The following is a 15,659-nucleotide window of genomic DNA, read 5'->3' as shown; positions in this document are numbered from 1 at the left end:
TGAACCGTGGCATTGGAGAAGACTCTTGAGAGTCCCTTGGACTGCAAGGAGATCCAACCAGTCCATCCTAAAGGAGATCAGTCCTGGGTGTTCATTGGAAGGACTGATGTTGAAGCTGAAACTCCAATACTTTGGCCACCTGATATGAAGAGCTGACTCATTTGAAAAGACCCTGATGCTGGGAAAGACTGAGGGCAGGAGGAGAAGTGACGACAGAGGATGAGATGGTTGGATGACATCACCGACTCAATGGACCCGGGAGTTGGTGATGGACAGGGAGGCCTGGCGTGCTGCGGTTCATGGGGACGCAAAGAGTCGGACACGACTGAGCGACTGAACTGAACTGAACTGATAACATTTATCAAACAACTGTTTAAATTGTTGTTTTAAATTTAAACAATGGGGGAGATGATTCTGTGGGTAACAGAAGGGTACCACCAGGGAATAAGGAAAATTTCTTGATGGGAGTGTCATTAAACTGTTGCTGGATTGATGTGTAGCTCAGAAGCAGTAGGGTGGAGCAAAGAACGTGAAATCTAATATCATGCCACACACTTAGACATGAAAACCCCTTCATACTCTGGCTACCTTAACCTAAGTGCCCTAAAGTAGTGCTTTTGAAAGAAGCAAAGTGCTATTTTCTGGTCAGTTTTGTTATAGAACCTAGTGTATTACTTCATGGGCTTCCCAGGTGGGGCTAGTGGTAAAGAATCCACCTGCCAATATACGAGATATAAGAGACGTGGGTTCAAGCCCTGGATTGGGAAGATGCTCTGAAGGAGGGCATGGCAACCCACTCCATGCCTGGAAAATCCCATGGACAGAGGAGCTTGGTGGGCTACAGTTCATACACAGAATCCAAAGAGTAAGACACGACTGAAACAATTTCGCATGCATGCATGCACGAGTATTACTTCATATCATTGATTCTAAGTCACTTTTTAAGAGTTTCTATTTTTTATGAGCTCAAGTTTTACAAAAGTATCTTAGTGAGAAAAAAATAAATATATATCTTTAGGCATATATAGCAGCCACCACTAAACTAAACATATTGTGTTCATATTTGAAATAAACAAATTACTCAAAAGCAAATGTTTTTCAAATAAAAATATTAACAAGTTTTTTTGTGTGCCAGAAACACTTTTTTATACTCAAAAAACTTCAGTAAAGATAAAAATAGGAAATTCTATAAAAATCAGTAAAATGAAAATGTCTTCTGTTGCCTTTAAGTAAGATTTTCAATGATATTTAACAACATAGCAACAAAAAAGATAACACCAAATCTTCCATAGGAAGCTATATACCTGAACTTAAAGAAAAAGCCTATTATTTTGTTAACTGCTGTCTCTTCCTTTATTATTATATAGCTATTATACGATTTCTCTAAAATCAAATCTAATGATTTGTTTTCAGTTCTTTAGCATTTTCTCATCACCTCTATAATCTAGACCAAGCTCCCAATATAGCTTATAAGACATTTCCTAACCATTTCTTGGCTTCTCCCTCTCATCTCCCACCATATTCTAGACTTCGTGATTCAACAATATGAAAACTTTTATATTTCTTTTTCAGACAAGGAGACAGATATACCACCAACGTTATAGGTGTTTTATTCTACATCTGAGAACTAGGTGTCAGCTTAACTCCCATCTTGCCCTTAAATGATGAAAGTGAATAAATTTCACTCACATTCTATGATTGTTTTCTCAACTGAAATAAAAGGAATAAAGAAAAAAGAACTACTTGAGGGGAAATGTCATTAAACTGCCATTGGACTGATACATAGCTTACAGACAGTAGGGTGGAGCAAAGAATGTGAAAAAGCTACTCAGGTACAAATTAGGAATAATATTACAACTACTCAGGTACAAAGAGAAGTTGTTTCTTTCTTAGGAAGAAGCAACTACTGAGGTACAAATTAGGAATAATAATGCAGTACATATACTGTAATTTCATTGTAAGGAAAAAGTCAATAAAAATAACTAGTTAATTGATTGATTTTACTTGTTACCAAAGATTGTATCTGGGTGATGAAGGTGGACTGCATCTATAATTTCAATGATTCTACTAGCTCCTGAAGTGTTTTATAATAAAGGAGAAAAAAATGAAAGGATAAGGATGAGACTGTGTTATTCGATTTCATCTTGAAAAGTACCATAGCTTTTCATTCAAATTCAAACACTTATTAATAAGACATTCATTTTTTTCATCAGATTTTTTTTTTTTTTTTTGGCATGCTCTATGCTCAAGGGACTGAGATAAGTACAGTAAAAACTGGCTGTTTTTGGTCATGAGATCTGATTCTGTTGGATACTGTGAACCCAATGTAACACTTTAAACAAGTTGGAGTTCAGGATATGGAATGTGCTTTCAAGATTACCATTTCCTAGGCAGAAAGGGAATATAAATACACACACTATACTTTTATTCTTAAAACCAGATAGCTGAATAACAAAGTGGAAGATTTCTGTTCAAAATAGTAATCATAGGAAATGTGCTTTAATTTTATATATTTTAATAAAATAGTCAGTGAGAGTTAATTTCCCTGTAGTTAATATCTTGACTTAATAGTGAACATTTTCAATGAGGCCTGCTCGTGGTGGTTCAGATGGTAAAGAATCTGCCTGCAATGCAGGAGACTCAGGTTCAGTTCCTGGGTTGGGAAGTTCTCCAGGAATAGGGCATGGCAACCCACTCCAGTATTCTTGCCTGAAGAATCCCCATGGACAGAGGAGCCTGATGGGCTTTAGTCCATGGGGTCACAAAGAGTCACACACAGCTGAGTGACTAAACACTCTGCCCATTTCAACACCGAAAATCAGACCTAGAAGAGAGAAACTGAGTAATCATTTTCTTAAGCAAGAAATTATTTTCTTTAGCAAGTGCTTGTTTTTGGTTTCATCAGAAACTCTTCAACTCTGACTTAAGTGCTGCATCCTAGACCCCTGCTTGAAAGCTGATTTCATCCTGACATCATCTTCAACTGAATCATCAGTGTTGCTGCCTACAAACACCTGGTGTTTCCTTGGCATTCTTCCCAATCCAGTCCCAACTTGTCTCAAGCCAGCTTACCTTAGCTCTGCAGAGAACCCATTGTGAGGCAAGGTGGGAGCAAGCTGCTGAACACATTTGGCAAGTACTTATGGGAATGCTGTTTGAAGTCTTGGTTGCTTTTAATGGATTTCTTTTAACCGCAGAATTTTGTTGCCCTCTTGAGGGATAATCGTAACTCACATTAAACACAAAAACAGCCTAGACACTGAAAGATAATCCCACCTGTTCTAAGGCATCATTGAGTTATTTTTTTAATCTTAAATAAAAGTAGGAAGATTAATTTTGAAGTCGCAGGTATGACTAGTTTTTAAGCAACACAGAAATCTGAGCAAAGTTGAAGTGCTTTTTAACATGTTCACATCCTCTACATTATGTTACCTGGGAACTGAGCAAAAATGACATTACCTTGTATCGTTTTTCTACTTCATAAATGAGGAAACAAAAACCAAAGAGGGGAAGTGGCTTTCCTGATCTAACCCAGAGCCTGGCCCACTAGACCCTCAACAAATGTTTATTTTAATCTTGCTTCTAGTTTTCTCAAAACTAGTCCTTTTCCTATCATACACCAGGTACCAACCAGTTTCCCAAGGGAACTGAGTAGTATGTACTTTTCTAGAAGTGGGAGATTGGATGGTAAGTGCAGAGAGGGAACGGTGTAATACCTGTTACTTTTTACTGGTTAGCAGCATTTCATTCAAAATGGTATTTTTTCTTTAAAAAGCTTGTTGATTCTGTTAAACCACATTTTGTATCACCTCTCAGCCTATACTGATTTTAATGAAAGCATTAAAACATAATTGCATTTTAGAAGAGACAAATTGAATTGGAAGACTTTTATTTATAATAAATTAGACCTTGGCCCATAAATTTTATTGTTCTCACCTTTAATGATTTATCAGAACAGATTTTTTTGTGAAAGGCTAAATTTTCAGTGTATGTTTTTATATATGCATGTGTGCTAAGTCGCTTCAGTCGTGTCCAACTCTGCAACCCCCATGGACTGTAGCCCTCCAGGCTCCTCCATCCATGGGCTTTTCCAGGCAGGAATACTAGAGAGGGTTGCCATTTTCTTCTCCAGGGGATCTCCCCAACTCAGGGATCTAACCCAGGTCTCCTGCATTGCAGGCAGACTCTTTACCATCTGAGCCACCTTAAAGAGCTCATTACAAAAGGTATTTATATTACTGATTATACCTTGATAAAAGAAATTCATGAATTTTAAGAAAAAAATAAATTAAAATTTGGCTTAAAAACTTTTAATTGTTATAAAGAAAACCACACTTAAGTGCTATCCATTGCATCAACAATCTGACCGAAACAAATCACTGCTGGATGGTGACAGTCCTAAAAATCAATACACAGAGAAGATGCCAAGCTCTTCCATTTAAGTGGTTCCCACAGCAAAGTATTAGCACTATTGGGGCCCCTGAAAATAAGTTTGGAAGTTACTGTTCTTAAATAAGCGAAGATACAACATAATATTTCATTTTATAAAATGGAAAGTAAAAAAAAATTATGCAAAAGTGACAAATACTGACTCATTCGGAAAACGCATAACTTCTGAAAATTTACTCAAAATACATTATCATCCTAATGATCTCCAAACTTGATGATTTATACAAAGCAGAGGTATGCCTAACTACTGATTATAATTCTCAAATACTTTCATTGGAACTCACCATTATGGCAATGCATTTCTTTGGTTTCATTCATAATTTGTGGAACCACAGCTAAAAAAGGAAATGTACATTTAAAAAGGAAAATATTAATTAAAATACAGGGAATACATATCCAGGTGTCTGAAACACAGGTTAACTGAATGAAACATATTTTATTATTTAATTGTTATTACATTAGAAAGCACTTCTAAGTTCAACTGAAAGCTATGGTAAGACCAAAGAAATGATTAGGTAAAAAATAACAGAAAAATGATAAGTTCACATAAGAAAATATTAAGAGAGAAAAATGAATGGTCTAAATGCCATTCATTGCCTGAAGGTGAGCTATCAAAATTCCTCTTGTTCTATTATGATCTTACGACTATAATTTCCCAAATCACTAGAATCACATAAATTCCATCCAGTTGGTTCCACTGACATTTACTCTAAGTTTCTGAATTCAACCAAACATTTATCTAAAAAACTCCTAAATAGAGATTGATGGGACGAAATGAGAACACTCAGAGTGCTTAAAGAAATCATTTAAAGATTTAAAACATGGTGGGAGAGAGAAGAGTAGTTCAGCATCAGTTCTTCCCTTAGCTTAGTGCTTCATTTTATTAAGTCAGTGATTCTCAATCTCTACCATGCCTCAGAAGCATCTGAAGGGCTTGTTAAAATATAGAATCCTGGGCCTTAAACCCAGAGATTCTGATTCTGGAGATCTGAACTTTCTAAGCTTTCCAGATGATGCTGATGTTATTGGTCTAGGAGCCATACACTCAAAACCACTGTATTGGATTAAACCTTGATTTGTAATAGGAAAACTTTGATTAAAAAAAAATGTAGACATGTGTACTTTCATCTTCTTAAAATTATAAATATTTTCTTTTCATGTGACAAAAAGCTCAAATTTTTTTTAAAAGAAAAAATATAGGGAACAGGTAAGACTAAGAGAGAAAATCAAAGTCACTATTAATTTCCCTTTAGGTCCATGTGGCATGTAGTCAAATGTTTCATGGAATAATATATCTTAAACATCTTTCATGTATAAATATTTTCCTATATATTAGGGTGGATTTATATTTTACTGGATGACTATGAGATGGATAGATAACTTCACTGACTCAGTGGACATGAATTTGAGCAAACTCTGGGACACAGTGAAAGACAGAGGAGCCTGGTGGGTTACAGTTCATGGGGTTGCAAAATGGACATGACAGTGTCTCTGTTATGAATAACAACAAATAGCTTAATCCATTCCACTATTACTGTGATAATGGTAGTTGTTATTTTTTCCTTTATAATTTATGCAATTAAATTTTGGGGTACATTCTTAATTATTTCCTTAAAATCAGTATCTAAGAGTGAAATTTATGGCATATATGAATAACTTTTAAAGCTTTTATTACATGTTGTTAAATGGTCCCTTAAGAAATATACACCCATCAGCAATGAGAATGCTCATTTCCCTACACTCTCCCCAGCTCTATTATATTTAAGAGGAAAAAATCTCTCCAAATTTGAAGGGAAAACAGCATTTTTCCAGTCTAGTTTTAATTATTGACTCCTAATAAAGCTAAATATTTGTTATGATTTTGGCCAAACAATACTTATTTTCATGTTGAAAGAAACAGGAGGACTTTACCTTTTTTATTTTCAATTGCATCAAATGGTACTCGTGGTTTTTTAATGTTTCCATCTTCTGTGAAAGAATTCCTGCAAATGCAATATCAAACAATCCTGGATCAATGCACTGAACAAAATTCATGGAAATTACATCTAACACGCTATCTTTTTTTCCTGTGTGAACACAGTTATTTTGATGAACACAAAGAAAAACATTCTGAATTTCATTCCTCTAAACTGGCATTCCTGTCTCAAGTGAAGTGGATGGAAATCTCATCATCTCTAATCAGCAGAAGCCCATATGAAGAAAACCAGGGCAAAAAGTCACTCTTTGGTCCCAAAGGGAACAATCTCTGATAGCCTAGGTCCAACAGAAGTGACTCAGGAATACACATTCTTAGTGGAATCTGTTTGGCTAAAATTACAAAGTCTTGTAGCAAGAAGCTTTGGAAACTCTGAGGCACAGACTGAGAACATCCACATAATCTAAGAAACTTAAGCGTACCATGCAGAAAATAACCTGTCTTGCCAAGACCTCTATCCTTAAACTCTGATTAACAGGGATGAATATTAAGGGTTAGTTATATCTTGGTGTGTTTGCCTCATTTTTCTGTTGTATAACTAAATGCTCAGCCAGGTTGCCCTTTAAATCCTCAAATTTAGGACCCAAATAATCTAAGTGGCAGACAGAAAAACTGTTGGTCCTTATGATAGAGAATACCAGGCAGGATGTGACTTGACTTCACTGTGCTGTGTTGGGAGGCTCCATTTCTACTGCAATGAAACAGAGATAACAATGCTGGCCTTACTTCACAGGGATGCTATGAAGATTCAACAAATGCTCTGTGTTAGTTTAATTTTATAAAGATTTATTGTCCCAGATATTGTATGGGACACTGTGGTAGAGATGAATAAGGCATTTTCAATTGCCTCAAAATATAAACATTAGATAGAAAATTAAGAAGAATCAGGAATTAAAACTATTGTTAATGATGGAAGGTGTGATAACTTTATTGCAGTTTTATTTTCAAGTCTTTTTACCCTATAGTATATGCAATGATGTAATCGGGGTGAAAAATAACATGTCGAGGACTTTAAAATACTTTCCTCCTCCCAAGGAAGGAAAAAATAGATAAAGCAAGCATGGGATGAGATACATTTACTATAAGTTTGAGTGCCAGGCCAAGGTAAAAAAAAAAAAATTTTATTTCATATGAAGCAAACACTTTAAGTAAAGCACATAAAAGATACAACCTTGAAATGCATATAAAATGAATTTTATAAAAGTTACTATATCAAGGGAATGAAATGTTTTGTATGTTAAGGCATCCCCCAAGTGAGTTCTTGTGTAATTTTTCGAATAACTTGTTTTGAAAATGTGGATTTTCATGGAAAGCATGTGATTAGAGCAAATTACACCTGCTACTTTATTTCCAGTGAAGTGAAAATTAACAGACAGTACACACACATTGATTTTAGTGTTTTCATTCTGTTCAGATTTCCACTCACTCTGTTAGGACCCTTGGATTCTGAGCCTCAAGGCACAGACAGAAGTGGTCACTTTCTTTAAATGTTGCTTTTCTGTCTATTTGTCCTCACCTTGTTGCTATAAGTGGAGGATGTTTATTTAAAAGGGTGAAGGAAGTCGTTAAAACCCACAGATAATATAGGTACGTAATACTGGCCTTTAGAGTATGAAAAACTAGAGGTGACCATTGTGAAGCTAGGGGCAATTATGAACGACTACATCTGACCTTCCTGTCAGCATGAGATCCTGGTATAAAGAATAAGACCAGAAAGAAGAGGCCAGGGTTGTAGTTCCAACTCAATTAGCTGCTCGGCTTGAGCAAATGACCCATCTTCTTAGCACCTCAGTTTCCTCATCTGGAAAACGTATATGACACCGATCCTTCTTGTGATACAGCATGAATGATAATTAAATATATACATACATACTCACTGGTAAATTTGAAGATAATTAAATTAACTAGTCTTTCTTAAAATGGCCTAGAAACAATTTATCTAATTGTTTCTTTTTTAAATTAAATTTATTTATTTTAATTGGAGGTTAATTACTTTACAATATTGTATTGGTTTTGCCATGCATCAACATGAATCCGCCACGGGTGAACATGTGCTCCCCATCCTGAACCCCTTTCCCACCTCCTTCCCCGTACCATCCCTCTGGGTCATCCCAGTGCACCAGCCCCAAGCATCCTGTATCCTGGATCGAACCTGGACTGGCGATTCATTTCTTATATGATATTATACATGTTTCAATGCCATGCTTCCAAATCATCCCACCCTCTCCCTCTCCCTCTCCCACAGAGTTGTTTCTTGATAAAGATGTCGTTTACTTATCACAGTGTTAACTTAGATAAGTCTTTCAAACTTATCTTGCTTTTCCTATAAATGAAAGAAAAACATTTCGCGCTTTTTAGATGTTAAGTGACCTTTGGATGGTATAGGAGCAGGAAAGAGAAAGTATATTAATACTTAACTACTTATCTGTGATGCAGCATACCACACGCCATGCAGTATATGAAGCTTATCTGATATAGTCTCGAAACAATTCTTGGTAGGTTGTATAATCCATAATTTACAGGTATGGAAACTGAATTGCAGAGGAAAATCTTAGCTGCTGTAATTAGTAAAATCTAAACCTAGGATTTTTGAATCCAAGTCTGTTTGATTCAAAAAAGTCCTGACTTTTTCTAACTATATTTAACAATGACATTCAGTAAATTGCATTGTGGGAAAGAATCAGTTAGGGTTAAAATTAGGCTTAAATCCAATATTCTGAATTTAAGACAAGTCAATTGCTTAACTGTGTAACAAATGTGGACCTTGAGAGAAACTTGGGGAATAAACTTTCCAAGCCTTGCATATCTCAAAGGAACTTAACTTACTTAAAGTTAAAAACAATACTTAAATAGACTTCTTGGTAAATCAAGTCTGCTCTTCCTCTGTCGATAATGATGAATGAGACAGTCTTCGATTGAGTGAGTGCAAAGAACAAACAAAGGGACATTGAGCTATATTATTTAAAACCTAACTTTCAAATAAACAAAACCTTCTATCAATCCTATTACTTCAGAGTATTGAGGGAATAAGGCCAACTGCATAAAGTTGTGGCAATTAAAGTGTGTTCTGGACCTAGGAGACGTTCTAAGAATTCTTCAACTATGTGATTATTTGTATTTTTGAACTATAAAAAAAAAAATGTTCCTCTAGGGTTGTTTTCACTGTCTCCTGAGGCAGAAGGAAATAGGAAAGTTGGTAGAATTGAGTCCGTTCACGAGGGTGACTTCAGAGACACCGACGAGCATGGCACGGTCATCTAGTCTTTGATCCCTCTAGGTGGTTGGGTTTATTTCTGTTTTCCTGGCAATAGACAAGTCAAATACTTACTTAATTCCATCATATAAAAGGGAAGTAGACTTAGCTGGCACCGTGGGCACTGCCCCTTCCTCCACTGACTGGGGGTATCATTATGTTCACTGGACCAGCAGACTCTTATTTCCTCATTACTACCCCTCATTAGAATGGAAGTGGATGGGGGAGGCCAAGGACCTTTTCTCCTGGCCAAATGCTCCTCTCTGAGATTCCATCTTTAGAAAAAAAAAAACTCTAATCTTGCGGTAGAGACAGACATATTTATAAATTTGGATATGTTTTGTCCAGAATAAACTCATGCCTCAAAAACTCTAAATGAATGTTCATACCATCCTGGCCTCCACTCTGACGGATAGTTCATAAAATAAATCTCACCTAATTCTTTCTGTCTGATGCTCCTGAAATTCAAGGATATATATCACAGGATGAAACTAGCTTGAAACTTTTATTTTTAAACTTGACTTTTGAGTGGAGTCAAGTCTTGCTGGTTTGAAAAACCGTTGGATATATTTCTGTTACAGTGTTTGAAGACCACTAGAATCATTATGGTTTCAATGTTTTAAAGAAGCTTATTTTCCAGAGCATGAATTTTTGGACACACTTCTTTTTGTTGCTTTCTTTAATATAGGCAATGCCTTTTGAAATCAATCTTTAGAGATTTTTGGGGTTGCACAATTCAAATTTGTGGCTCTCTTACCATTCCAGCGGGTGTGGCTCTGCCTTTTTATTCAGGAGCTGAAATTGTTCAAATACACTTAAAAGAGACCAGTATTGCGTCAGGATGGAACCAGGTTTTCCCATAGGACTTGTCATACCATAAAATTCACCAATCAGAGATTGAAATCCAGGAGTAGTAGACGGGAAGAGCTGAGAAGGAATATTCAAGAACAGAATATCAGAATAAGTGATGGAAAAGAAAATATAGTATTACTTGGGAAGGCTTTATATTTATTCAGATATTTTAATTAGGCATTTATTTTAAAATATATTATCAGTACCATAATTTAATTTTCTGTGTTTCTGTCAATGTAAAAGTCACTTTTTATAAGGAACTAATTTTGCTGATGTTTATATTTTCAAATGGGGTGAATTTTATTTCTCTTTTCATTGAATGAAAACAGCTATCTCCTTTCTATAGATACCCCAAAACAGCTGAATAACAGAGTTAGGTAGCAGGAAAAATAAGATGAAATCCTCTTGGATTATAAGTGTCTTATAAATGTCAGGGTGAGAGATATTAACCCGACCCAAAATAAAAAATCTATGGTCATCCTCTTTCTATTCTGAGAGTCAGATATTAATGTTTGCCTTTTCTCCTATAAAATAATTTTTCTATTCTTCACATTCTGCCAAGAGAAGTTCTTTACTTTCCTAATGTCTTAAATTAAGAATTCCTGAAGGATGAGGCCAGGTCTCTCTGATTATCTTTGTATGATATTGTGACCATAACTGTCACAAATGTAACACTTACTGTATTTAAATTAATTAAAATAATCCATCAACTAAGTTATCTTTTGAGTAATAAGCTTACTTTGAATCCTCTAAAATATGGGGTTAAGTAATAAAAATAAGTGTGAAACATTCACTAATTAAGCTAGTTAAAATTCGTACACGTAGCATCTGAATACAAATTTTTAAGTAAAAAATAAATATTTTATCCAAACATTAATAACAAATTATTAGTAGACTTTTAAAAATGCTACTTTAAAGAAACGCTTTATATAAACAAATCTTACATAGAAAAATATGAATCCAATATAAATTATTTATATAAGGGCAGAACTAGAAACAAAGCAAGTATGAAGCATACAGATATACGTATAATGAATTATCCATTGATATTGATCAATAACTTAACAGAATCTAGGAAAATACATAGAAAATAAAATAAATGCCATTTATACTTTCAGACTGAAACCAGTAAAAGTTACAATTATTAATATTTACATTTTTTTCCCTTTGGAGTTTGCTATGGAGTTATAACAAACTATTTTATTGAATAATGTTTACTTTTATACAAACAAAGGGGGTATAATAAGCAGAAGGAAATTTTGGATACATGTAAATGTCCCAAAGCAAACAGCAAACTTCTTTAGAAAAATGTTAGCATTTCCTCCTTAAGAATTAGCAAAGCCTCCCAGCTATATTTATTCCACATTCTTTTACCTTTAGTAAGTCATGTATTATCTGCATACTCTTAAAGAATATGTATTCTGCTCATCTTAATCCTCATATCTCTAAAAAGAAGCTTACAAATATTTCTATTCCTTAAGGAAATATCTTCTAGTTTTAAGTCAAAAATCAAGTAGCTCATGGCTGATCTACTATAATCTCAGTAATCAAGAGGAATCAAAGGTCATTTTTGCTTTACCAGTTGGAATTGTCCCAAACTCCTGAGTTCCTTTATAAAAGTCATAATTGAGTTAATCTCCTCTAAAGACAGGCACCGATTTAGTTCTTTTTGATAATTTTCACCCTATACCAGGGGGAAAAAACACAACTCTTAAGCAATTGTTCCAAAGTCAAGCTATGTTTAGCACAAGTCAAAAACCAAATTTTAAACTCTAACAGCTGAGCTAATTAATTCTAAATAATGTAACAACTTCAACTCGTCAAAATGATGTCAGAATACAAGAAAACTTTATGTTTGACAAAAGAATCTGAAATAGCTCCGTAGTGCTTTGGCAGCAAGGTTGGGAACTTGGGCCCAGAAGGACAGAATAAGTGTGACAGTTTGGAAAGGCAGGAGGTCTTTTTTTAGCCTTTAGGGAACCAAAGATCAGAGCAGGAAATTTACGCATGAACCTCATGTATGTCACACCGCCATTGTCACATTTCATGGATTCCAGTAAACAGACTTACCCCCACCCCCATTTTCCTCACATTTATTTTTTCTAATGCATCCCTGAGAGCAAAAGATACACATCTTACTATTTTCTCCGGGTCAAGTGGTTCTAATTGTTTTAATGACAATCCACTCACTAAGGAAGGAAAACCGGGAACTCTAGGAATGAAGCAATAAAATCTTAGGGAGACAAGAGTCTATAACATCTTAACTCCCAAAACCATCTCTCTGTAGAGGACCATTTGTTGGTGAGACCTTTCACATTCTACTTTTCCACATTTTCCAATTACGGTTTTAAAACAGAAAGATACAGAGAAAACGATACTACACCTAGATTACTAATCTGTACAGATTTTTTCATACATCAAGAAAACTTGTACTAACAGATCACAAAAATTAACCAGTCTTCCTCTGAAGCACTATTCCCTAATCATCATCTAACTGTTAACCAGATGTAACTGCTTAAAAAAAAAAGAGTATTATAACTTCAGCCCCTTGATTTTAATCTAGAGCACTAACAACTTCCAAAAGGTTCAGGTATTCCTTAACAGTATTCTATAATACTTAACATGCATTATGCATTATAAGAACAAAATTCCCTTGGGAATTAGGAGCTGATTTACTTCATTTTCAACTTCATTTACTTCAATTTCATCATAGTCGGTCATTCACATACTTAGTAGACACAAAAATAATATTGATCCTTACATCAGAAAAATATTAAGAGGTTTATATAATAGGTACAAATCAATTTCAAATGAATTATCAAGTTGCTTAACTGCACAGTAAAGAAAATGATACTTAAAGATGAATGAAAAATACTTGTCAGTAAAAAATATGCGCTTACCTTAACTACGGCTGATCTATAAAGTCTCTGAAATATCTCAGAAAATATGGAAAGGGAAGAGTCATTAGACAGGAGAAAACTGAAAGTATCCTTTAAAAGAAATTCTTCTATGTTTTGGTCCTCAAAGGCCATATCATCATCATCTTGAAAATTTAAATGCTCATGCACCTGTGAAAGAGTTAAATAACAGCAAATATTTTTTATTGACTCACTTTTAATGCAGTGGAATCACTTCTAAGACATGATTCATTTCCCGTTGGATTACAGATCAGAACTGACATCTAGTGGTCCTTTTGGAGGTCAACAATTTTATAAAAATCTAAGTACTGTTATTTCCAAAATATGATCCCCAGGTGGTGCTAGTGGTAAAGAACCCACCTGCCAATGCAGGAGACGTAAGAGACACAGGTTTGATCCCTGAGTCGGGAAGATCCCCTGGAGGAAGGCATGGTAACCCACTCCAATAGTCTTGCCTGGAGAATCCCCTGGACAGAGGAGCCTGGTGGGCCACAGTACACGGGGCAGCAAAGAGTCGGACACGACCGAAGTGACTTAGCATGCATGCAAGTAAGTACATTACTGTTTTATAGAATCATATCAGTTTATCTTAAAAATATCATTGATGAACTTGTGTTCATGGAAATAATATATAATACCTCTAAGCAATAAATTTTGTAAAATCATAATGTAAACTATTAGCTTTGTGGGTAAAATAATGAATAAATGAATGATAAAAGATGTAGATTCATAAAATTTTAGAATTTTAGGTATAAATCTTTGAATCGACCAAATGTTTGCATCACGTATAATGCAATCAGTCTCCTTGTGTTATAATCTGAAAACCAGTCAATACAGTAGGAAGTCAAACTCTTGTTGAACAAATGTTTTTTTCTTTTTTTATTGAAGTATAGCTGATGTACAATACTATGTAAGTTGCACATATACAATATATGTGTGCTGCATGCTCAGTTGCTCAATCATGTTTGACTCTTTGTGATACCCTGGATTGTAGCCCGCCAGGCTCCTTTGTCTATGGGATTTCCCTGGCAAGAAAACTGGAATGGGTTGCCATTTCCTACTCCAGGGTATGCATAAATTTTATTCAGTTTCTCTTGCCATATCATAAATTATCTTTCTATAGACTAACGGAGTCAACTTTTAAAACCTTCTTGCCACTAAGGGAAATTCTGGATTAAAAATATGTTGGAGGAGATGATATGAATGAGTTAATTTAAGATGAAGTAAAAGAATCAGAGTGTACAAAAAACATGCTTCAATTTATATATATTCATACAAATATTGAAAACAAATATTCCAAAAATTCCTATGGTTTTAAAGTTAAAATATAGGCCAGTGTTAAACTAAATATCTATATGTAAAGAATAAAGGAGTTAACTTATGTGATAAGCTAGATCAGTCAGTTCAGTCACTCAGTTGTATCCGACCCTTTGCGACCCCATGAATCGCAGCACGCCAGGCCTCCCTGTCCATCACCAACTCCCGGAGTTCACCCAGACTCACGTCCATCGAGTCAGTGATGCCATCCAGCCATCTCATCCTCTGTCGTCCCCTTCTCCTCCTGCCCCCAACCCCTCCCAGCATCATAGTCTTTTCCAATGAGTCAACTCTTCCTGTGAGGTGGCCAAAGTCCTGCAGTTTCAGCTTTAGCATCATTCCTTCCAAAGAAATCCCAGGGCTGATCTCCTTCAGAATGGACTGGTTGGATCTCCTTGCAGTCCAAGGGACTCTCAAGAATCTTCTCCAACACCACAGTTCAAAAGCATCAATTCTTTGGCGCTCAGCCTTCTTCACAGTCCAACTCTCACATCCATACACGACCACAGGAAAAACCATAGCCTTGACTAGACGGATCTTTGTTGGCAAAGAAATGTCTGTGCTTTTCAATATGCTATCTAGGTTGGTCATAATTTTCCTTCCAAGGAGTAAGTGTCTTTTAATTTCATGGCTGCAGTCACCATCTGCAGTAATTTTGGAGCCCCAAAAAACAAAGTCTGACACTGTTTCCACTGTTTCCCCATCTATTTCCCATGAAATGATGGGACCAGATGCCATGATCTTCGTTTTCTGAATGTTGAGCATTAAGCCAACTTTTTCACTCTCCACTTTCACTTTCATCAAGAGGCTTTTGAGTTCCTCTTCACTTTCTGCCATAAGGGTGGTGTCATCTGCATATCTGAGGTTATTGATATTTCTCCCGGCAATCTTGAGT

The 15,659-nt window shown here is 35.5% G+C and overlaps 1 protein-coding gene across 7 annotated transcripts in view; it reads right to left on the bottom strand.

The window, feature by feature from the left end:
* The window catches only part of CPED1 (cadherin like and PC-esterase domain containing 1), a 328,209-nt gene that overhangs the window by 150,528 nt on the left and 162,022 nt on the right, over nucleotides 1-15,659 (bottom strand). For 5 of the 7 annotated variants that reach the window (XR_011566295.1, XM_070788061.1, XM_070788062.1 and 2 more), the window contains 5 exons: nucleotides 13,430-13,597; nucleotides 12,109-12,213; nucleotides 10,435-10,604; nucleotides 6,361-6,431; nucleotides 4,734-4,784 (listed from right to left, as the gene is read on the bottom strand). Coding sequence is in view for 6 of the 7 variants with exons in the window: in XM_070788061.1 (XP_070644162.1) it covers nucleotides 4,734-4,784; nucleotides 6,361-6,431; nucleotides 10,435-10,604; nucleotides 12,109-12,213; nucleotides 13,430-13,597 (565 nt within the window). In the remaining variant the exon portion in view is untranslated. The remainder of the gene's footprint in view (nucleotides 1-4,733; nucleotides 4,785-6,360; nucleotides 6,432-10,434; nucleotides 10,605-12,108; nucleotides 12,214-13,429; nucleotides 13,598-15,659) is intronic. The other 2 variants (XM_070788065.1, XM_070788064.1) reach the window with 2 other exon arrangements.

Source organism: Bos indicus, chromosome 4 (genome assembly GCF_029378745.1).
Source record: "Bos indicus isolate NIAB-ARS_2022 breed Sahiwal x Tharparkar chromosome 4, NIAB-ARS_B.indTharparkar_mat_pri_1.0, whole genome shotgun sequence".
Lineage (NCBI taxonomy): Eukaryota > Metazoa > Chordata > Mammalia > Artiodactyla > Bovidae > Bos > Bos indicus.
This window is presented reverse-complemented; position numbering and strand designations above follow the sequence as displayed.